Consider the following 25,290-nt stretch of genomic DNA (forward strand, 5'->3'; position numbering starts at 1 on the left):
ATTTGGCTTCCATTCTGTGGAATGCACCCGAAAGGCCGTTCCATGGAGGTGTCACTGCTTCTCTGCTGCTCACCTGCAGCATATCAGGCACTTGATTTCAATGTCGTGTCTGATTTGGTGAATGCTATTTTCATCTATTGCACAATGTATTGTAGATTTTTTTTTAATACTTTGTAACCTCTGACAGCCATTCATAACACAAATGAAACGGAGGCTGATGAAAAAGACAAAATATCAAACGGGTGTATTTGTGCACATCTCTTTGATATAAGAGGCTAATTCAGTTTTTCATGAGGGGTCATCAATAACTGCTGTCAGAATACACAAAGCACTACGTCTGGGAGGGCCCATAAATTATGAGAAAATTGCGGTTTGTCGACATTATAGATCTATTATTTGCACTTGCAATACAATGAATTCACCAAGCCTAAGTACTTTTTACATGTCAGTTTTAATTTTCTGGGTAATGTTTCATTTGGACAGCACTTTATTTAGAAGTTTAACTACCCTTATTAAAAGTTAAGCCTCCTGACTGTAAAACACATTAGATTTTGCAGCGTTCAGCCAGTGAAATTGTTATTACTGTCAGTTTGTGCCATTCCCTTATTTATAGCCATTTTTAGAGGTTTGCTGGCAGAGGACCCTAGAGAATTCAGTAGTCTGACATCACAAGAGATAAAAAAGCATACATTCCCATGCAATGTCCTAATAGAGGCTGGTTTCAGACAGCTTTTTGAATGGGACTGGCCACCGTGGAAGTGAATTAAATTGTATTCTTACATGTGACAAAGGAAAGCTGTTGTCCTTAAGAAACCTGTGGGATTGAGAGCTTGCCCTTTAGTGTTTCTCCAGAGAGGAGAATTGCTTCGAAGGTGAGGGTGGAGGCCCGCTGGTTGGATTACTTCAGGAAGCTGATTAAATGTGTTTTCCTGAGGAATGAGTGTCTCACATCTTGCTATTGCACTGTGGGGGTATGTCTCAGTAAGGGTTGTATAAATACATTAGGGCTGTTAATCAACTGTAATATTTTAGCAAATGAATTATGCATTTTACAGGGAATTAATTGTGATGAATTGTTTACTACAGTAGATATTCAAACTATGGATGCAAGGTGTCTTTATCTTTTATTTAATAATCTTTTTATAATATTTGAAATGGACATGGAATTTTGTGCAAATTCTGTCTTGCATAGCTTCTTACTTTCAAAATTTCCACCTTAGGACTGATTCCTAAGATTCTCGATTAGTATTTGTAATTTTACTGTGAGGAGAAAGTTTTTATCTGGCACTAAGGTAAAAGAGAACCTGCATTAGCATACGATTTGTTTGCTGGTGTCGAGGTCAGACATCTGATAAGCCGTATTGAGTGTAATCCCGGTTTTATCTCGTTTTTTTTTAAGTGTATCCCTCGGGGCACTTGGATTAATTCTTCCAGTTTGTGGAGCACAAATCATCTTTAAAGAGCTTAGAAACCTACCAACTGCTTCAGAGACTTTGGAGCATAATTCTATGTCAATAAACATTTTTGCCCTGACAGTTTTGCTCCTCTGCAGCACCTCAACACAGCAATTATTGATTTTTTTTTCCTTTTCTCCTTCCCTAACAGTGCATATTTTTGGTTGCATTACTGATATTCATGGCCGCCACCCAGGAAGACCTTTAAATGTATTTAAATATGAAGGTGCCTACAATTTAAGCAACATGCCAAAATGGGTACTTAAAAGCAAATAATTTTAATCACTATTATAATTATACATAATGTATTTAGCAAATTAATTGGACCCTGGGACCTTGAAACCACAGCATCCACCTTTTGCCAGGGGTTCCTTAATTTCTGCCTTTGCTCTTGAGTATTTCAGCATTTTCAGATGATTTGCATATCATCAAATGCTAATTGGTGGCATTTTAATGGAGTTCGGTATGGACCATGTGACTGCTTGCTATCATACTGTGAAAAGGTCTCAGAAAATGTGCCAGTATTTAAACAGACCACAAGTGACAGTGGATTTATCTTTGACAGAAAGCTGAAATGATATGACACAGACAGCGTATCTACACACCCGAACACCTTGAAGGACATATGGAAACGTCAGCATGGCCTTACTGCATGGCCTATGTGACGTGTGAGTGACAAATCTGTCCTCATTACCGCAAATGCCAGAGAGCATATTGCACTTAATGTGACATGACGCACGAGTCACAGAGTGACACACCAGTCTCATAGGTTAGCAGCATGTCTGGAACATGAGGAATCATGCAAAATGAATTACTTTACCACTGCACCAGTACTCCTTCTAAATTGTAGCCTGAACCCTTACCCTCTCCATGCTACAACTATCACCTATATGTGGAAAATTCAACCTAAAATTGGTATTCTATCAACGAATATGTACATTGTGCTGTGTTTATGAAGCTGTAATAAATGTCAATTCAGTAGCAGTTTGAAGCAGTATTTGTTCTGACAGCGAGCAACATTTTTAAAACAATATTAATAATATTGTATTAAAAAGTGAACAGTAATACAAAATATTTTTCTCACAGAATATAGTGGAAAAAACGTGAGATGAGCATTATATGCCCTTTCTAGTTCATTCTTTTGAGCTCCCATTTACTGTAGTTGGGAATTAAAACTTTGAGAAACCACAAGGAGCAGCTCAAAAACCAGGACAATAAAAAATAAAATGTTCGGGCTCCATTTCCAGATCGCACAAAGAAGATGTCCAGTGAATTCCCTATGTCCGGGGAAAAGAGAAAGTCTGGTCACCCAATATTTCTGCAAACTAGCATGCCCCAGAAGAGTTTTCTGCTTGGGCAGGGGAGTGGAGATGCTGGCTTTGACTGGGCAGAGAAGTGAACCTCGAAAGCAAAGTACATGCTGTCTGTTTACAAGTAGCAATACCATTATCCTCGATTTATGGTCAACAAGACAAGATAATACTGTTCCATATATCACGGCCCTTTAATTACTGATGAATGGGGAAAAAAGATACCAGTCTCAGATCGAGATCATCATTGTATGGTACAAGATTTCATTTATTTGCAGAACAATTCCATTCCCTTAGATGTTACACTGTTCTCGCAGACATGAAGAAAATCAACCTTGTTTCTCTGACGACCTCACTGCACTAAAAGGAGAGGTTCTTTTGTATTTGTGCTGAATATGTTCCAAGTACTGAAGAGGCCGAAAATTCAGCTAGATGATTGCATGGAATTCTGAAATGTAAATCTGTGTAGACACCACGCACAACCTTAAGTAATTGGCAAAGTTCAAAAAAGCCTTATAAACTCTTCCGCAGCATCAGCAAGACTTGCCTGTCTGACCTGGACACACCCAAACTGCAGTCCTGTGCGAGAGCAGAATCTCGTAATAATCCTTTGAAAGATTAGCCTGATTTTAACTGGAAATACAGGTTACAAATCAGTACCCTGGCATTTCTGTTAGTCTACAGGCTACAGCAAATCAATAGAAAGAGAAAAAAAACATGTTTATGATTACAATCCAGCACACAAGCATCCATGCCTTTTATTAAACACTTGTTTCCATGATGAAAACGGTACAGCAGCAATTTTCCTAGATTATGCCATTCTCATCAGACAGAAGCGCACACACCCACTTTGATTACTGTTTACTATTACTATTACTAAATACTACTGTATTTATTTGAATGAATAGCTCATTTCCTTGGTGCAGAACATGGTACAGAGTATAATTTTTAACCCACCCAAATTAATGGAATGAGCATCTGTGTGTAGGCAGATAAAAATAAAACCACGGCCAAGCTTGAAATATTTCTCTCGCTTTAATCATTCCACCCAGATGAAGACAGAAATTTCAGAATCAGTGGCAAACACGACAGAGGTGGAAAAAATACTGCACCATATCTTTCCATAGCTAACTAATATGAAAGAAGGAGTTTGACAGCTCCTGATATTGGTTACATTTTCTCTGCCCAACCAAGGACAACAGAAATAATGAAACAACTTATAAAGAGGAGAACATTTTTCAAAACTGTCTCAGGGGGGGAATTAAAATTGCCCTGTGTCAACAAACTTTTGAGCTTGCAGTTCATTACTAGAAAATAGAACAGCACTCTTAACAGTCTTAACTGAGCAGAACAGAAGGAAGAAAATAAGTTAAACAAGAGTTCTCATTTCAAGGTCAGTAAAATAGCACAGGGGGTCACAGTGTTGCATAACTTCCTTTATTAAATAAGATCCTTTGTTAAGCGTTAGCTGGAAAATTTCTCAAGGGGAAGGCAGCAAAGCAAAGCTTTTCTACGAACTGGGTTACTCTGGCCCACAAGGTGTTGGACTGCCGTAGAAGTGCTCTATATCATTTTTACAGAATCAGAAAATGATTCATGCAAACATAAACTTATTATAATAAGAAGAATAACACAGTGACATTGTTCTAATCTGCATATAATAAGGAATTGGACACCCCTGACTCATGTAGAGATCTGCTCTTAATGAAGTAACAAAACCCCGATATGGAGTTAAGCCATTTTTCCTACTGCAGTAGCTTGGTAAATGCGAAGTGTGTCAGCAAACCTCCCCAGACAACATGTGACAGCCTGTTGTTAATGGCAATAATGACCAGGGACACAGCTGACGCACCGGTGCTTCATATAAGTCAGGATGGTAAGTTCCAGACGAGCTCTGAGTTATGTTCTTCAGCTGAACTAAGACTCAAAGCATTATAGTATTTTTGTAATATCATGCAATGCAACCGATCACACAAGTTAAAAATACATTGACAGTGTGAGAGTGAACATGCAGGATGACGCTGACAACTCACATCTCTATTTTTGCAAAGTTTTGTGGTTGAGCAACCACCTGCAAAGTGCCATCACCGGCTGACCAAACAAATACTTAAAGATGAATGAAATATCATGACCTACCCCCACAGAGATTAGATCTGGCCCCACCATCAAGGGGTGTTTTATGAACAAAGAAACTGAATAAAATGGCAACTAAATGGAAGATGTTGAAACTATGTTGGCATGTCTGTTGTATTCACAAAAACATTGTTATAATTTTTGGATTTTGGTCTCAAAAATAACACTCAAGCAAAAGGGACTGGTAGGGAGTTCTTTTTGAGATAAAGATAACTGGCATTCAATCCTTTCTCTTTTTTTCTGTTGATTGCTGTAAATCTTGCAGCACCATGTCTCTGGAGCAGCTTGTCAGATGTCCGTCACAGGGTGCAAATCAGTCTTGTGTGATCCAAAAATCATCCAAGTTGTAGTGACGGGAACCAGCAAGATTGCAACCCCCTCCAGAAAAATACTGATTGATGAGGAACAGCTCAATGTCCGTAGGAATCTACAAGACTGTTTAGTTGCACAAGCATTTTATGCTGGGATTTACCATTTGGAGATATTGACATTTTGCAATTGAAATGTGCATTTTTAGGGCCCTATGAAATCCGTTCCGTAAATCCGATCCATTCCATTTGAATTTTTCTGAATTCTATGTTATCAATTATATATGTTATTTCATGTTATATCATGTTATATCATGTTAATAAAATCATGTTTCACAGCTGATTTGCTGAACTGCGCAAGTTTGCCAATTTTGTGGTCCAGACAATAACAGCTGACCATGCCGGTGTGTGCAAAAGTCACGCCTCAACCAGAAACGCATGTGACCAGAAACACAAATTATACACAATTCCATTTTATTTGTGTGATTCTGCGATTTCTGCATCACGGAAATCTTAGGGCAGGATATTTTTGTTAAATACATTCATATTCAGAGTGCTACTTGTTGCTGTATTTTAGTATCTGCAGTCATTGGGAGTCTATCATAATTGGTAGGGAGTCACTGGGTAGAACTGAAGTATGTGTACAATTCATGTACATATGTACAATTTATTTAAAAATGTGCAAAGTGGATCCCTACATTTATCCATGTAGCTTTTTACGCGAATGACATTTCCGGAAATACATGAGCATGAGGCTACGTGGATTTCCTTTGAATCCGGAGGAAAATCATTCACCCAACATGTCATGTAACATGTAACAGATAACACATTATTGCTGAGTAGAATATTAAGCTTGCTATGTTTACATATTTCACTGATGTGGGCGATTTCTAAAAAAACAGAACATGGCAACAGGTATTTTCAGGCTGACATTTTAAATGCCTTCATTCTAGAATCTCTGAATGTCAGTGCAGCTTCCTGAACACAAACTATTTAAAAGCTCATTACAGCTGCTAGAAATAAACCATAAACGTAACGAGACCGGCAGTCAAAACAGAAATGGGAGGCTAGACTGCGAAATCACTCCTGATAAAATATACATTTTAAATGTATATAAAACACATGAGTTATAAAGTACAAGTATTTTGAGCAATGGCCCAATAGATATGTGGTGGAGAGCAAAGCTCTGGTTTCACCAAAAACAGGACCCTGTGTGTGCATCTATGTGCCTGATAATGAACCGAATTATCACAGTCCTTTCATAACAGCAGTTGTCCAAATTTGACGTGAAAGTGCCTGGTACAAAGTTTGTGAATCTGGTTTCCACCAAGAGCATGACTGTGTAGACACTTGTTAATCGGTTCCCATGCCTGCCTATTTACCAATTCAGATGCTACGGCTTCATGGACACACCTTGTGAGGCCAAAGTGCCTACAACCCAGGGGGATGACAAGCCTATCTGTTATTTTTCAGCCCTCCACTGCCTGGCACAGTTTCCGGGTGAAGGCTTGAAGGCAGCCCTACAGGCGATTCATTTCCAGTGTCATCAGTCAAAATTACTCTGGTTTGAATGGAGGTTTTGGACATTTAACCTGGGCAGTGAAGATGAATGTTCTGATTTTGCTGGTTTGAAGTGGTGAATGCGGGCATGTAACAGTGTCGGGTTGGGGTTGTATGGATTCACAACAGATGTATCTCATGTATTCACTTACACGTCCATTTATGGTGTGCATTGTTCTCTGGAAGACATACTACTCTTATAGCAGCACTGAATGTGCTAAATGGTGTTCATTTTCTCTAAAAATGCCTTTTTGCCTAAATTAAAAATTATTGTTTGATAGTTTTCTAAATCAAATGACATAATTTATTAAAAGACACTTGATGCTGTGTATCTGTAAAGTGTGGATGCGCAGCATTAACACAGCTTATCTTCAAGGGCCAGGGAACACTTTAAAGTTTACTTCTGTACGACTTCCCCTTTTAAAATACATTCTGCATGCGCTGAGCAGAATATGTTCGCCATATGGACTATTAAACAGGAAATATAATGGAGACTGTAATTACAATCAGGAGACTGTTACAAGTGATTGGTAGGTAAAGAATATCTCTCAGAACACCACAGCCACTTTGGGACAATGGCACTCTGCCTTATTTCTGTAGCTTGTGACCAATTTTCTTTAGTTTGCCAGATGCGGTTTATGTTCGTTCAGGTTTAGGTTATCAGCTTTTCTGTCAATCTTTGTGTCTGAAGCTTTGGAAAAGCTAATAGCTCTCCTTCAAAATTTTAGGGATATTGGCTTTAAACATAAAAAATCTGACAAAATTTAAGTTGTAATCCTTCCTCCTAAAATTATTCCATACTCTATTGGAAGTCCACTGTAAACAGTTGTTAGTCCCAAAGCTTGTGAGTCCTGGTGTTTAACGTGAAGGTTATTGGCAGTTATGGAGACACACCTATTTGGTCCAAATTAGATTTTCTGTCTAGGAAGCACTCAGTACCCCATAATGACAGTACAAACACAGAATTCTGGAATTGTTTTCAAAAAAAGAGGAACTGAAATATAATGTGGACTCCTTGAGTCTTTTTGGGAATGATTTAGAGTTGTTCCTGAACCACGTCTGTGTTTGTGTAGGGTCATTGTCATGTTGGAAGGTGAACCCTCAGTCCAGTTTTATCCAGGATATCTATGCACTTTCATCTTTAGTTCAACTACGACCAGTTGTCTAGTACCTGCAGCATTCCAGGTGATGAGTAGTGCCTGGTTTCCTCCACATGTAGGCCTTAGACTTTTTTTTGCTCAGAACATGCAGCGCATGCAGAATGTATTTTAAAAGGGGAAGTTGTACAGAAGTAAACTTTAAAGTTGTCCCTGGCCCTTGAAGATAAGCTGTATTAATGCTGCTCATCCACACTTTACAGATACACAGCATCAAGTGTCTTTTAATGAATTATGTCATTTGATTTAGAAAACTGTCAAACAATAATTTTTCATTTAGGCAAAAAGGCATTTTTGGAGTACAGAGATATCCTGGATAAAACTGGACTGAGGGTTCACCTTCCAACACGACAATGACACTAAACAAACACAGATGTGGTTCTCTGGGTCATCTTTTGGTTTTTGGTTACTCACCATTTGGTTACTCACTCACTTCTCCCCAATTACTCATTCAGGCCAACTGGCCAGCTCAAGGAAGAGTCCTGGTTGTCCCAAACGTCTTCCATTTAAGCATTATGGAGGTCACTGTGTTCTTGGGAACATTAACTGCACTGGATTTTTTTTGTAGCCTCCAGATCTGTGCCTTGCCATAATCAGTTCCTCTCCTCAGACACTGTGGTATTCACTGTGAGGTGTTAGGCCTTTTATAAATAGGTGTGTGCCTTTCAAAATCATATCTAATCAATTTCATTTAACACAGCTCGACTGTCATCTCAAAGATGATCAAGAGAAATGGACGTCACCTGGGTTCAATATGTCAGCATCGCAGCAAAGGTCATACAAGGAGCATAGATTCAGGACAAACTATAATGAATGTACATACATTTGGCAGAAGGCTACAACATGACAAATGATTAAAAGTTGAAAGAGGTCTGAATAATTTCTGAATGCAGTAAACGTTTGAACGCAGCTGTGGCAGTCATTGGCAGAGATTTTGGCCATCTATTTTTATTTTTTGTAGCAGGAGAAAGTGAAGTATGTTTTATGAATCAGTTTTTTCAGAGTCGCCTCTTTTTACCTTCATGGCTGCTTTGTTCACTATTGTCAGCATCAAAATCCACTTTACATGAGTGAATGATAAGGAAGTGTTCAGCATAAACCTTCAGGACTGTTGGAAACCGTCCCCGTTGTCTAACTTAAGGTGGTGGAGAGAAGCCAAGATTGTGAAATGCTGCCATCACAGCAAAAGCTCCCTGCTTTGCAGAGACCCAAGCTTTCTTTTTTGTTGTTTTTTTCCATTGTATGCTATTTTTGTTAACTACATATTTTATATAATATATGTTATATATATATATGTGTGTGTGTGTGTGTGTCTGTCTTAGTAAGAAGCTTGTTTTATGCCTTAAACACATCAGTTTTTCTATATCAGTCCTTTACACTCCCACTGCCAGGGAACAAACTCTGCTTTACCTTTATTTCTAGAGAAAGCTTCATGTTCCATTTCCTCCATTTCTTCAGGGTAAATGCTGATGAATTTTGCAGGTGAAACCAGGAAATCCTTGAATGAAACATTAGCATTCTGAGACTGGATGCCATGGAGACGTGGAGTTCACTGTGTAAAACTAGCAAAGAGAAAAAATTATGGCCAAAGCGACATGGAGTAAATTTAAGCCACTGTGTAAGATGAGTTTCAGTTTAGCAATATCAGAAAAATTTGGTTCTCAGACCAACAAAGCCACTTAGAGTTGTTTTGGAAAACATGACTGTTAACTGTCTTAGCCCTCAAAGGTCCCTGCATCATCTTCTGCATTAATCACACCAATGACTCCAAAGCAACATCCAAGACATCATGTCAGTACGATTTTAATTTTTTCCAATCCCATCCCTTAGATATCTCACTGACATCATGAGTCACTTCTGAGAGATTTTACTCACAGTTTTTAAACACCGAAGAATCAGAGGCCATTTGTTCATATAAATATACTATAGTGCCAGATGGGGATTTTGATTGGCTGAGAGGAGTCCCAGGAGTGACAATTATGTTTACATTGTTGCCTGAATGATTTTGCTTAGTTACAGTGAGATTATAGATGAAGGTTTTCCATTGGATGGAATGATGTTTCTCAGTAAGTAACACACACTCAAGTATATAAATGCTTACTTACAGCCCCAAATGCAGGTTCAAATTAGGTGTATGATGCAATGCTGTTTCAACATTTTTCACTAAGCAGCCTCTTGCTGAAAGGTCAAATAATTAATATCAACAAGTAAATGACCATGTCATTCTGTGGGTCAGTTTTAATTGTTTTAGCTATTTATTCTCTGAATTCTTCTTACTTCCAATCCAGTCCCCCAGACTCTATGATGTGGTGCAGCCTCTTCTCTCAGGACACATGCCTCAGCTAAACAAATACATAAAAAAAATAAAACGTGTCACAAGCCGTGATGTTGGGTACAAGGCTATATGGTTATCAGAATGTATGACCTTCCTTGCATACTTAAATTAATCTGATGTAAAATCCTGAATGACTGCACATTCTCCACAATGGGTTTCTGGATGATATCTTAAATGCACAAACTCATTGACATGTTCATGTTACTTAGACTTTACTCCACCCTGTCTGTCGCCATTACACCATGGTCAAAAGTTTCTAGAGGCTGAATGGCATAGAGAAATGTCTGGGCAGAACAAGTTTCGCTTTTAATGATCACCTTTTGTACGAGCAGCGGCTTGTTCTCATCTGGTTTAAGCTATTTTTTGTCCTGCTGAGGTCACTGTTGAGGTCTCATCTCAGGTCCAAAGCGTGTGAATCCCTTTGCCTCTGGGAGAGATTACATTTGATCTGGCTCTTTTAATTAATGAAGAATTCAAAGAGAGTCAAGCTGCGTGGGTTTGCCAGTGCAATGAACATTTCATCGCTTTTATCATCGCCTTTAAAGGCTTTGAAATTAGAGTTGCCTTCAAAACAATTACCACACTTTTACTACAGGCCTTTTCCCCCAGGCAGGAGTGCAGACCACTGTCTGGGCATGTGGAAAAATTTGAAAGTCTTCACTAAGGAATAGCACAATACATTTGCACTTCAGTATATTTATTCCATGTAATTACTGCATTAAAAACAAAAAAAAAGTGATATTTTAATAAGTTTTCAAAGTAACTGAATACAAATAATGCAGCTGCTTTTTGTTTCCTTCCTATGCGGATGTGCAGAGACAATGGAGACAGACAGCAAATGAGATTTAGGGCAGATTCAGATTAGCAACATGGATTCAGGCATGACTAGTTGATAATGCACAAATTCATCCATTTTTTGCAAAATTTATTTCACATATCTGATCAATTAATTTTTAAAGGTAGTGTTTAATAATGAAAGTGATTGTGAAACACTGCACCACGTAACATGCTGACACAACGAAATGTGTCCTCTGCTTTTAACCATCATCATGAGCAGTGGGCAGCCATGAAAGGCACCCGGAAAGCAGTGTGTGGGGACGGGGCTTTGCTCAGTGGCACCTTGATGGTTCAGGATTCGAACCAGCAACCTTCTGATTACAAGGCTGCTTCCTTAACCACTAGGCCACCACTTCCCAGATGTAATAACATACAAAAATGCATTATCTTGAGTCGTCTTCTTATTTTGTTCTAGCCTTTGTTTTGAGAGTTCCCTTAAAGCCCTGTATTGTTATCTTCTGTCTCTGAACGGTTTGTTTGTTTGTTCCTGCAAGTTGTTCTGTGTTTTTAGATCCTTGTTCCTTGTTCAGTTATAGACCTTTGTTGCTACTGTGAAACTGTGTATACTGTTCTGCTGACCAGTAAACAGACTTTGTGGGGATATTTTAGCTGTACTAATTATAACCTTATTGATCCTACACACTGCAATAAAAACCGTAGCTGCAATCGGTTGGTAGAACTGAACAAAGTCAGAACAGTTCTTTCTCTGCAGCAAGGCTATTACTGCAGAAGTTCTGAGATTCATATGTGGTATAGTAAATAAGAGTATGATTGAGTTTTACATCTGGCATTACATTGGGCTGCATTGGCAAAGCAACAGCCATTTTGGTTCCCATGCGACTTCATCTGTTTCGTCTCTAATTAAAACAGAACACTTGGCCAAACTCGTTCTTTCTTCCTGAGCTTTAGCAGTGAGACAAGAGTGGGTCCCCAGCTCAGTGCTCGATGCTTCACAATTACACACAGGCTTCAGGACTCTCTTCTGAGCGTCTTCAGGAAAAGGTCTCTAAAATGAGAGAGTGAAGCTCTGACAAGCCTGATGTGGGGCAGTCAAGTGTGATGAACTTTAGACAGCCTGACTGGAGGCCCACATTATTTAATACACAGCAGAGACCCCGGCTGGGAAACAGACAGGAAGAGTTCAGTGAAACCCACTTGGTGGAGATGGTGTGGAGACCTACAATGCCACAGAGGCAAAGGGTCAGAACCTGGGAGTTCTAATGTTAAAGGTTAACTTTTAGCATTTGTGTGGATATGGATAGAAAATGGAACATATGGGTAAAAATTATAGTTATACGTATTATATACATATACAATAGATGTTATAAATTATATTTTAAAACCAGATGAAGAGATATAGCATATGCCAAGGCCAAATATATAGAGAATATGTGGTTTTAAAAATCTGTATCAGAGCATCTCATGTCTTATGAACCCTAGTAGGTTCAAGGAAGGGCAACAAGTATGTCCAAGGTCCACAGTAGGTTCAAGAAGGCAAGCCTATCTGTTCTCATTGGTCATGATAGAGCACACACAGCATCACACTTGCTGACCCCTGTTCTCCTCCTAAAGTACATACAATGGAATTGGATGTGATGAATCATGCTCTGTTAGATCATAAAGACAGTAGACCAGGAGCAAGAAAATGGCAGGAAAAAAGATGGGGAAAAGGCAATGTTATGTCCTCTGTAAAGTTCTGCTGGGAAACCCTGGATCCTCAGACTCTGCACCATAGAAAGTTCTAGGAACTTATTTAGCTCACTTTTGAGGATTGGGTCTAAACTCCTATATGTTATCTGGTTTGAATACTATAAGTTTTTTGAATACTATTCAGTTTCTTGTGAGTAGATCTAAACAAGCAGTGGAATTTACTGTAATGCAAGGGGGCGGCACCTAAAATCTTGCCTATAGAGCTCCAAATTTGTTAGGACCATCTCCGTATAATATATGATAATATAACGTTGTTTTAATTATGAAATGGGTTTGACTAAAAGAAAATGTTGCTTTTTGTCTGATTTACTAGGTAATTATACTATATTGACTGGGTGAAATAAAGGAAAAGAGATTAAAATACAATTTTCTGATGTCATCGGTTTTCATTGACTAAACTTGGAATAGATTAACCACTTAAATAAGACTAAAAGGTGTTTTAGTTGACTGAAATTTGCCTATACTAAAATGACATGACTAAGACATGACTAAGACAAATTCACACAAAACTAGATTAAAACTAAAAACTAAGAACAGGCCGCCAAAAACAACTATAATACACTATTTAGTTATTTGTACAATATATGGAGGTTTCCTGTGCAACTTCTCAGTCCAAAATGGTCTAATATTTCAGACCACAAACATGAGGGGCAGTGGTGTCCTAGCGGTTAAGGAAGCGGCCCCGCAATCAGAAGGTTGCCGGTTCGAATCCCGATCTGCCAAGGTGCCACTGAGGTGCCACTGAGCAAAGCACCGTCCCCACACACTGCTCCCCGGGCGCCTGTCATGGCTGCCCACTGCTCACTCAGGGTGATGGGTTAAATGCAGAGGACAAATTTCACTGTGTGCACCGTGTGCTGTGCTGCTGTGTATCACATGTGACAATCACTTCACTTATTTAAGAGGCACACAACGGTGCCTCTTAAATAAGGAAATTTTGTAGTTCAACCTTGAAGTCATGTACTTCTCTGCTGTTACTCATCCTGCTAGCACTCTTGTTCTGTCATTATACAAACTTTATTTGTTGGGATTAATATTCTCCACTCGATAAATGCCATGGCGAAGGTCTTCAGAATAATACAGCCTGTGGTGAATGTAGGCTTTAATGACTAATGTCCTGTCTTTTAGTTAATCCCTTTTAATTAGTCCCGTTTTATAGTTAATCCGATATTTAGGACCTATTGCATGGCACAGAAATAACGTTTCTAAAACAGTGTTTAAAACAATAGTGCTATGCATTTCTGCAACACTTTACAAGTGATAAGTAAGAAGCAAATAAGGGCATTATTATCGAGGGGATATTAGAGAAAAAAAACAAAACCTAAATATTGTTGCAGTAATAGAGAAGCAATTGGGAATATAATTGCATTGCACACTGATAGCTTGATCTTGTGAGTCTATGGTAGCCCCACTGCTGCCACGCCGCACCTGTTCTACATCACGACGTTTAAACGCTTTTGGCAGAAATAGCAGAAATTCCCACCATTGCCAGATCAGGCCCAGAATGTCGGTGAGACTGAGTAAAAAGGGCCCCCTGCTTGAAACCGACTGGCTAATGCTGGCGAGCCTGTAGCAGCAGCAGGCTCAACTGTGCTTTGATCAGAAAAATAATACAGTCTGGAAGTGCAGCCTTTAAGTGCATGTGCCAGCTGCAAAGTTGATGAGGACTTGAAAATGAGGTTGCATGCAAAACATATCTTGTTCTCTCAATGCCTCTCCCGCTCCCCTTTACCAGTACTTTTTTTTGCTTTGTACCTCTCCTCGGCTTTAATTACCTCTGGAACCAGGTACGGACCTGAGCCTGAAACCTTACGCTTACCTTTTATTTGTTATTTATTTTATGTATTTTTTTTTCCTAGGCACTGCTTTAATGAAGAAACAGACCTACTAACAATCTCGCAGAAGGGGACCCTCCACAGCAAGCATGGGGTCACCATGGAAACCACTTCTCTTCCTGTCTTTTATCAGTGGCCTTTCTGGTAAGAATGCGACGTGCAACATTGTTGCATATTTAAATATTATTACTCCTATTGTGATTAGTTTGACGATCTCTTGATTTCCTTCACCGTTGCTTAAAGCGTTCCACAATGCCAAAGCGCAGAACACACACTTTTAACACAATTATTACGTCAGATTCTGGTGCTGCATGTAAAAAGATCTGCTTGTTGGGGAGCATTGCACCACGCAGCTGTCTGATTGGCCTGATGTGTGTACAGTGTAATTGCTGCACAGATGTCAATACCACACTGAGCAACAGCAAATGAGAGGGGATGATTTTTGACTTTTTGTGTTTTAGCCCCTAGCACTTGAAAGGAGTCTTCCTGTGTCACTGTGGTCGCTTGTGCCAAAACAGTGGGATGAGATGGCATCAGGAATTAGGACGGTCTGGGGGGGGGCGAGAAAAAGTCATCGTGGCTGTCAGAGAGGTACATTTGCAGGCAGTGTAGTTGCACAAAACTACAAAAGCTCAGAGAGGCATTCACAATGAGGGACAAGGCCTTTTTCTGGGAAAGAATGTGATTTATTGTTCTCACCTACAGAACAGCATTTTAATTTCGCTCTATGCACTGTATGCATAACAAGCTTTTCATATTAGTGCCACGCTTTATTACACCTCAGCACTTTCTGTTACGTTATGCTAAAATATTATACATTAGAATTTTATTCATTTAATGAATTTCTTGAAGGCATAAAGCATAAGGCATATTGTTTTTGTTTTTTGAAAAAATTATGTATACATGCACAAATGCTTATATCAATGTAATAATTTTAGCAAGGTTGTGTATTTGCTTTAAAAAATTCCATAGATCCAAAAATAATTATATAAAGAAACTATGAACACTTGAAGAATACTTGAAAGTTGTCCATTGAAAGCCATTAAAACAACAATTTTCTGATTTTCCATCTTTTAAAGCACAATATATATTTTTTTTACATGATAACTCTATTTATTTATTTCGTACTTCAATGCACTTCAACAGGCATCAGGTAAAGAAACTGGTATGTGAAGGGTTGAAATAGGCAGCCTTTAATCATTATGACCAGCAGTTTTATTGCAATTTTATCCTCAGTACATCGTTTTAAGTAAAGCACAAGGGTTAAGTATCCGTTTCCTGTTCCAATTCATTTTGCACAGTCAACCATAAATGTAAGTAGCTCAGAGTCTACAGCACAGAATGGGTAAAAACCCATCTTTGAAAGAAATGAAGCGACTATAATAATCAAAGAGCATAACAAATGACAGTGGGAAAAAAAATTACAGATTCAGATTGAACTTTTGGTCTCTGTTTCCAGACGTGGGCGAAACATGGCTGCATTTTTTTCCCTTCTGAACGTTTGAAGCCCACGCACCTTCTCAGTGCAGAATGGGGTTTTACCACCACACTCTCACCTTGGTGCTTTCCTTTTGTCTGCAGTGCAGAGAATGGCGCTTTCCAGTTTTCCACGCAAGTGGTGTCATGGAAAAAATATGTCTGTACACTAATTGCACTGATGAACAGGGGCTGCATACATCCTGTGGAATTGTTTTCCGTAAGGATCTGCTCGCCGCTTGTTGTTCAGAGGCTGGTTTGTCAGAACTCATCACGGCCCGTACAAGGAACCCTTCAGCTGTTTGTATAAGTGAAATTATGTATTCCTCAGCAGGTGTTCTCTATCCCTCAGGCCTTAAATGCTTTGAAATATAAAACAGCTTGTGGTGATGGGTGGTTGTGTTGGGCAGGATGGAAAGAGACGACTAGAGGGCTTTTAAATGAAAAAATTAATTTAAACTGGGAGGATTTGAACTCCTAATTTACCAGTTTGCATGATGTGTGGCGGGTATACGCTAGGCTTGTCACAATGACAATCACTTCACTTTCACTTTCAATACAGAAATTTCAAAATTAATACTAATACTAAGGATGGTACTTGGTACTCGATGCTCGATTCAATATTTTCAATTCTTCAGGTACTTTTTAATAATTTGTAATAAATAAAGAATACAATTAATATAAGTCAATCACTATATAAATACTACAGAAAGAAATTAATAACCAAATGGATAAATAGATAAAAAACAAATAAATAAATGAACTAATAAATGAACAAAATGTATTTTAATGTTATTGAGACAAACACATAAGCACTCCACGCTTCACATGCTGCAGCAGTGAAAAATTACACAATTTTAAAACACGGAGAGAAGCCGTTCCTATAGTTAACTTAATTCAACAGCGGCAATAAAATATTCAAATTTCAACTTTAAAACAACTTAACTCCACCCTTGAAATTTGGATTGGTGATCTTTCAAATGCTTTGCTAAATTTGTGCTGTTGCTCACTTTGATAGCGACAACTTTGAAGCACTTCTTGCAAATTGGCTTGTCCACATCATTTGGTTTCCCTTTCATCTGATATCCGAAATACTTCCTGATAGTGCGCTTGGTTTTTACATTTTCTAGCAGCCTCGGTGCTGCAGAATTACGTTGGAGCTGCTTTCACCCGCTGCCATGTTTAAAGTGTGTTTCTCATGTAAACATTGGGTCCTCTGGGTAGCCGGGGGAGGGCCTGCCCACTGAATTGCCTGTTGTAGTCTTCTGGCGATTTCCATGAAATTTAAGTATCGATACCAGTGCTTCGATTTTAGTAGTATTAGTGTCTGAGAATCAATTTTTTTTTTACAACATTCTTATACGCTGACCTTGCTAAAACGTTTAAATTACTTTGACATTTATTAAGAATGCTGAAATAACAACTTATACTATCTAAAATTTTTAATTTATATATGAATTATATTCTTGGTTAGGGTTTCTTATCAGTATTTTTGGAGACATTGATGTTTTAAAAATAACTTTGCAATAAATTTGCAATGAATTAACAATATGCACAGCTTCCAAATACTGTCTGAAATAATAGCATTGGTAGTGTGGTGTTAAATCTATGTGATGATCTGACATCCTGTTTGCAGTGTTTGCATCTAGTGGTGATTAAAGACTCCAGAAAACCAGTAATCCTTTGGAGCCTGTCTTTTCAGTTCATATGCACAGTGTTGATATAATCTTCATGAATAATCTTCAGGAAAACTTTCTGGTTATAAATATATGACAGAAGCATCCATCCCAGTGTTTCGGCTGTTTAATTGTTCATCATTTGGTTTTGATTCACTTTGTAGGTCATTATATTATAAGAAAGTAATCCAAAAAATTGAGGAAAAAACAACCAAATCCGGAACCTTATTTATTTTGCCGTTACCCGCTAATTATTTGAAGTGTTCAGTTTGAGACTGCCTTGCTTAAATTGCAGAAGCAGCGGGTAATGAGCAGGTATGAATGTGTGGAGTGCCTTTCACAGGGGCACACTGTAACAGTATGAAATATAAAATGGAAAGCGTTTACCTGCTGGAGCCGTGGAACCTTTTGGCCAGCACTTGTTCTCAATTTCTCAGCCTAGCAAAGCAAAGTAATGATTTGAGGCAGGGTCAGGTCTTTTGATTAAATCTGACTGTGAAGTAGAAACAGCACGATGATGACTTTGGCCAAAAAGAAAGAAAGAAAGAAAGAAAATGTACATTTTTCTAGTGGGGCACCTGCTTCAAGGTTGTCTGAAAGGTTCACAATCTGTTACTTCAAGGCGATATGAGTCTCGGAAACTGTAGTTGACAGGTATAATTTTGCCGTAATCTGTGTGTGTAACAGCATGCCACATGTGTTGCAGGGTGAATATGTATATGTATTTATTATTTTATCATTATTAATTAATTTTAAGACTCAGTTTGTGAGTAATGTACTCGGATTGTTTCAGTGTTAAAACTCGATCGCAGTCACCCACCTTCCTCACACTCGTTATCCCCCCATTTGTTTTATTCTAATCTCAGAGGCACCCTGCTCCTTAACTGTCCAATTTCAGATCGTTCATTCAGCGCAGCATCAACAAATGAAGCGTTAGTTCCATTTCAATGTCATTTATTTTTGCCTGTGATTGGACGGCACGGTACGGCCACTGCTGACTCAGGCTGTACGGCGTAATGGGGCCGCAGGTAGCCGCAATGAAAAAGTAGCTCCCAGACACCATGCTGATGGTACCGACCGGAGTCAACAGCCATTACTTCAGCACTGTGCTTACAAGCTGGAAAATAAATGCAAGCCCAGGCAGTACAGCACGTCTGTAATGGACAGGGAGCATCCCGCAATTCCCTCGTGTGTTTTAGCCTCTTGCTCCTCCCGCTTTCTGGCTTTAATTGAGCTTTATTCAATTTTTTTCCCCCACTGCTATAAACAACGCACCTGATACATGTTGCTTGTCAGGATGACTGGTAAGACTCTTTGGACCAAATAGGTCCGCGAGATTAACTGTCACTCCTGATTCCAAATGGGGACCAAAAATAAATGGACTGCAAATTAATTTGAAAATGTTGAAACACCTGATACAAATGTCAGATTAATTTGCATTCAGCTAGCAGGTTAAAATGTAAGAATATGAGGTTCAAGGCGGGCACTTATGCCAATGCCTTTCTGTTGGGCAAATAATATATACCATTCATTAAAACAGAAAGTTAAAAAAAAACTCATGTTGTTCTTAGCACTGATTTGTTTATTTCTGTTAATTTGCTGAGACAGGGATTGTATAATGAGCTCAAATTAAATGGTAAGAAATATTTTTACTTTGTTGCAATCTGGCATGTTTGCATTGATTCTTTAAACAAATGAGTTGAAGTTTGAAGTTTCATTCAGTCTTCTAATTCACATATTTAAAATAACACACACAACAAGAAAACATTCAAAATACAAAAACCAATCAATTTTTATTTGTATAGCGCATGTACACTGGCACAAAGCGCATCACATTAGAACAGTAGAAAACTCCATCCTCTTCTGGTCAGCACTGGGTTGTTCATATCAGGCCACAGATGTAGCACAGTGTGAGCTGCATCCAGGGATTCTGTGAGGCCAAATATGTTGCTTGGTCAGTCCACACCAGGGTGTTCTTGGGGTTAAATTTATGATCCACATGGGAGTGAATGGTGAGAGACATTTGCTTTGCATGCTAGATAAGGTGCTGGGAGAATCTGTAGTGAATCTGTTATCTCCAATTTGCACTTTTACTTGCAGTTCCATTGGTCCTGTGTGACACCTTGTTCCTACAGAATGTGTCCACAACTTGCATCAGCTCAGCATTCCTTAGTGTATGGCCTGGAAGTCCTGCTTTATGATGCTTTCTTTATGAGGTTTGGCATTTATTTATTTTAAGCCTGGCGTCCTCTTGCAGCCATGATAACAAGTTCTCTGTCCTGGGGCTGTTCTCGAACACTGCCGGGGATGTGCACCAGACATCATGTGTAATTTTGTTTTATTGTTTATTTGGCCAAGGTTCTCTTTAAACCACGGACTGTTTAAGTTTTATCAGCAAACTGCTGCAGAGCTTTCAATTCCCAGGCTGCACCATGATTCTGTGTCCGGGTTGGCTTTTAGAAATGCTTTCATAGTAAAGTCATGTGCTTGTTTAACCCTTTTAGGGATATATACTAGTATTTTATATTGATCCATGAAAGGCTGATTGTCACCATCCATCACCCCTCAACTTTATTTCCCCACTATTGTTATAATAATTTAAAGTCTTCCTCTGTGCATCTGACCTGACATTCATTCTTACTGGTCAAACCGTTTACTCAAAGGGTTAGATAGATTGTCCTCTTGTATGACACACACATACACACACACAGAAACTGTGATTGTGTTCTATACCCTTTGATTGGCACTTGGGTGGTCTAGCAGATCTTTCCTCATATTATGTGAAGTTTGCCGGTTCTCCATTGGTACAGTTTGGTATGTTTGGGTGTCCCCACACATTCATGCTAAAGAAATTCCACGCTTGATTGTGAATTTGCCCTGACCGATTCTTTTCCCCAGGTCCCCAACGTGGGTAAGCGAGTTTTACAAGATGGATGGTGGGATGCATGCATTTTTTTCCAGTTAGCATTTTGCTTTTGCCCATCTCAACAGTTTGTTCAGTCCACCAGATTGTGAATTAGTACTTTACAGCTAATATTATCCCATTCAGCCATAAACAATTCAACATGTGGCCTACCCAGGGGCTACATATGCTTCTGTGCCAGACTGTAAAACACAGCAGACTCCAGTCATTCTAAACACCAAATGTCAGCAGAAGAGATTACATTTTAGAGCAGACACTTCCATTTAAGTGTGCCCGTAATGATCATTCCCAGTATTTGTTTGCCATTGATTTTTAACAGCACTGCTTCTCCTGGATTTCTGTTCCTTTTCATAAAAATTATTTAAAAAAATTTGGCATCACAAAACTTTTTTTTTTTTGTTTAGAAGCTAAATAAATCCATTACAGCCCTATTTATTTTGCCCCAGTTGTTAGACAAGAAAACAAAGTTTTCCATCAGTTGGACAAGTGGCAATAACTGCTTTCTTACTGCGTTTATTTTTAGATGTATTTACTTTCAAAGTGATTGCAAATCTGCCAATTTGTTGTGCAACAAAAGCAAAATTACCCGTGGACAATTTACTCCACTTCACACCACATTTTAATCTGAATGAAAATGACTTCTTGTAAGGAGCAAGGATGCTTGGCCATAGATGGCAGAAACTCAGAAAACTGCTGACTGGCCTTGACTCTGCCAGCAAGGCTTTGGTGCACAAGTTGTGATGTATGTTTTTTTCTAATGTACACCATGGTGGAAGGTGAAGTCATCGTTCCAGCAGAAGGAACTTCAAGCTGCGAGTATCATTAATAATAAAAGGCAGTGAAGCTTCTACCTGCAGTTGGCAGCATTAGGGAAAATTAGAGCAGCCTCCAGCTAAGCTTCAGCAAACAGTGCAAAACAAATACGTTGCCACAAGGGGACATGTCTGTGTTTGAGAACGAGACTGTTAACGTGAAAGTTCTCCCAACATGCGTGTACAGTCAGGAGTGATATTAAGGGATATAATGGCCCATTTTCAATAAGAAGATCAAATAAGATACACAGTGAGGAGTTTTCAGAATAATAATGATTATCACACTGATATCTGTGTTCATGTCACATCTTATTATTCATAGCAATACACCATAATCACATTGTCATCAGACTAGTTTGGTCATTTGGCTCAGCCAGTGCTTTGAAATTCTAGTAAATGTAATTTATCAAAGCATTTTGACATGACACTGCAAATGAGTTTGCTTTTAAAGTGCTTGTTCTCTTTAATGTATGTGCTAAACACAAGAAGGGAGCGGAAACACACTATTGTCTCCTTTAAAAATAGGCACAGTTGTTTATATAATGTTTTCCTGCCCTTTTTTGCCTGTGCTGACTATAATTTCTCTTCTTATTGTTTTCTTTGTGTTTAAAGGACATGCAATGAAAAGTTGTAATTAGTTCTATGATCCAAACACCCTTTCTTTCTAGATGTTATTCCACAAACACTGGATTTGTGCATGAACATTGCAGTATTTTTTAAATAGAACTGGTTCAAATAGCAATTTTTATACATGTGAAAAGAGAACATGCATGAATTATTGTACTATATCTTGTAGCCGTTTTTCCTGAGGAATCAACTGGCTGCATGTTCCTCATCAATTCAAAAGCTTTCAGTACATGTCTTTAAATATATATATATATATATATATGTATATAAAAATAAATAAAACAAATTTAACGGCCCAGATTATGGCAGGGATCCATAATGATGACAGCATGCCTACAAAAAAAGGAAGTCCTTTGTTTGGTAAAATTTTGAAATTTCCTGCTGATGACTGCCATCACCAGGCTGATCACATTTGCTTGTGTCTTCGCTTTGTGCTTTCCGTCTTGAGTAAACTACCTCCATGATAGACATATCTGCTTTGTGTCAGTAGTGGGTAGATACCATCAAACCTCTCTAATGAAAGGCACAATGTGCAGTGTGAAGAGGAAGAGATAATTCGACTCAAATTCAGTCTTTAGGTGTATTACCCTGCTTCTTTGAGAATAACACTTTGAAAACCAACACAAAACCCGAGGTCTTAATTGCCCTGAAATGCGTTTTGGAAGCAGACGATTCCATCACGACTTTCCGGCCCCGCATTCGTTACCTTTTTCAGTGTTCCTCTTGGCAGCCGGCATCTGTTTTTTGCAGTGCTCCAACATTTTGCCTGCTCTTGCTCTGAAGACAATTATTGGGCCACGAGCAGGTGGCACAGAAACTACTGACGGGGGAGAAAGGGTAGAGAAAATGGATTAAGTGTTTCAGTGGAGGTGCCAAGCCTGCCTCTTCCCTGGGAGAAGGCAGTGCAGAATAATGTAGCCTTACAGAAGCCACAGAGTCGCAATTAATCAAATACATAAGTAGATTTCCCAAAAAAGATGTTTTTATTTACAGAACATTTTTCGATTTATGACAGTACAACATGGGGATGGGGATTTATTTTGCTCACTTAATACAATGATAAAACATCAGCTTCAGTTGCGTCTAAAAGTTGCAACAATGAACAGCACTAGTTTTTTTTTTATTTCTTTTTGCATACTTTGCCATAAATAAACCAAAGAGCAACAAGGGAGTGCAAACCTCTGGCAAGTACTTCAGTCGCCTTGTCTATGATATGCAAATTTGCATCCTGAACCATTATATATGTCTCCAAGATGGGTTCTTTTCTGGCCTATGATACATCTGTTTGCCAAGATTCATGGAAATTGGGCAGTTTTTGCATAATCCTGCACACAAGACAGACAAACCGACTTGCCAAGGGACACAAAAGAGCAGTATTTATACGTCCATACTGGGACAACAATGGGCCAAAGCACAGCATGAAAAGTACAATTTACCCAGGAAATTTGGTAAAAATGAAGTTCAAGCATATAGCTTATATAATTTTTGGTCAGTTTTATTAAGATCATTTTTGTTAGGTGTACATAAATGGAGAATGATGTCAGTGACCCTCTGGTTCTTCAGGGTCATTTCTACCACACAGTTTTGTGGAATTTCAAAATGAGATTTGTTAGCAAAATAGCCTGATTGAAATGCCCCCCTTTACCTCCGTATCTGTCGTGTTCTCTATGGACTGTGAGCCATTTTACAGATAGGCTCTGAGAGGCTCCGTACAGTTAATTTGTTTTTGCTGAGTCCATTTTTCTTCATTGATTTTTGATCTGGGCAATCCAGTGTACGGGGTTTTGCAGCTGTTTGCAGCTGACAGCATCTGCTGGGCTTGTTTATTCCAGTGGGCTCTCCAATCCTTCTCTACCTCTGATCTCTCTCCGCTCAGCTCCACCCCTCGGTGCGTGTGTGTCTGTGTTTTCAATGGCGACAGCATTTTAAAGTAGCGACAGTTTGGACCTGAGCATTCAAGGGGGGTTGTCACCCTGGGAGTGTGTGTGTCTGCATGTATCTGTGTGTGAATGTGCATATATACATATCTGTCTGTGACTTCCATAGGGCCTGTTTTAGGCCCCGTGCTGGGTCTGGCATCTGATCCTGTGGGCTGTTACCGCACTCCCCTAATGAAAGGAGCTGAGGCTGCCTGAAAGCTCCCCTCTGAGGGCAAAGACCTCGTACTCATCAGCATTTTTACCACAGCTTTAATACCTGCTGCCCCTGTGTGTGTGTGTGTGTGTGTGTGTGTGTGTGTGTGTGTGTGTGTGTGTGTGTGTGTGTGTCTGTGCACATGGATCACATGTGGGGATTCAGATTCTCTATAAACCTTGTGGGGGAGTGAGAACTTCTATATTCTAGGAATAAATATTCAGTTAGTACAAAGTAGTAATTACATGAATTCAACCCCACAAATTCCACATAGACAAACCTTTCCATAATTAGGAATAGGAATAGTTTCTTTTGAGCAGTCACCCACACAAAATGATGAGCAGTACCTTGCAATTTCACTACAAAATTAAATGCATTTTAAATTATTTTAAATAAATTCAGTGATATCAGGCATTTACTTTACTTACTTTACTTAGCAGACACTTTTATCCAAAGCGACTTACAAGAGGAAGACACCAGCAATTCTCATTCGGTTTCTATAGATTTTGAGTTTACAAATCTAAGAGCCCTGATAAGGCCTAATTTGTCAGAAAAAGAACATGCTCGGAAATTGTTAAGTGCTAGATGAAAATAAATACATTATTTTGTGCAGTGTGCATGTCACAAAAGTTTCTTTACTTCTGTGTTTCTTTGCTTCTATGTGTGTTTCAGATATATACAGGCTACCAGTGATGGTCACTCTATCATGTTTCCAGCCTATTGGGCCTGCAAACGTGGCTTGCAAGTCTTTTTATCATCCTGGCAAAGTGCATTGAATCCTTCAAATGCCACTGCTTTTGCCAATCCAGCACAATGCAGACTGTGCCAGCTGTAATTTTCTGAAACATATTGGGGGTTCTCCTGGTTAGTCATGCAGTCCATCTTATCTTAACAACTGCAGGCCATCCTGTCTATGTTCAGGGTGGGCTAGATGAAGCACCCTCTGCTCTGCGTTCACTCATATTGAAAAGCGATAAACAGCCCGCTCTCAGGCTCGGCATCCC

General features: G+C 39.0%; 1 protein-coding gene across 5 annotated transcripts in view; it reads left to right on the top strand.

Moving 5' to 3' along the window:
• The window catches only part of cntn5 (contactin 5), a 152,958-nt gene that overhangs the window by 32,835 nt on the left and 94,833 nt on the right, over positions 1 to 25,290 (top strand). For all 5 annotated transcript variants that reach the window (XM_028962211.1, XM_028962209.1, XM_028962213.1 and 2 more), the window contains one exon: positions 14,664 to 14,783. In XM_028962211.1, the coding sequence (XP_028818044.1) occupies positions 14,729 to 14,783 (55 nt within the window). In that variant the 5' untranslated portion in view covers positions 14,664 to 14,728. The remainder of the gene's footprint in view (positions 1 to 14,663; positions 14,784 to 25,290) is intronic.

This window comes from Denticeps clupeoides, chromosome 19, assembly GCF_900700375.1.
Source record: "Denticeps clupeoides chromosome 19, fDenClu1.1, whole genome shotgun sequence".
In the NCBI taxonomy this organism is placed as follows: domain Eukaryota; kingdom Metazoa; phylum Chordata; class Actinopteri; order Clupeiformes; family Denticipitidae; genus Denticeps; species Denticeps clupeoides.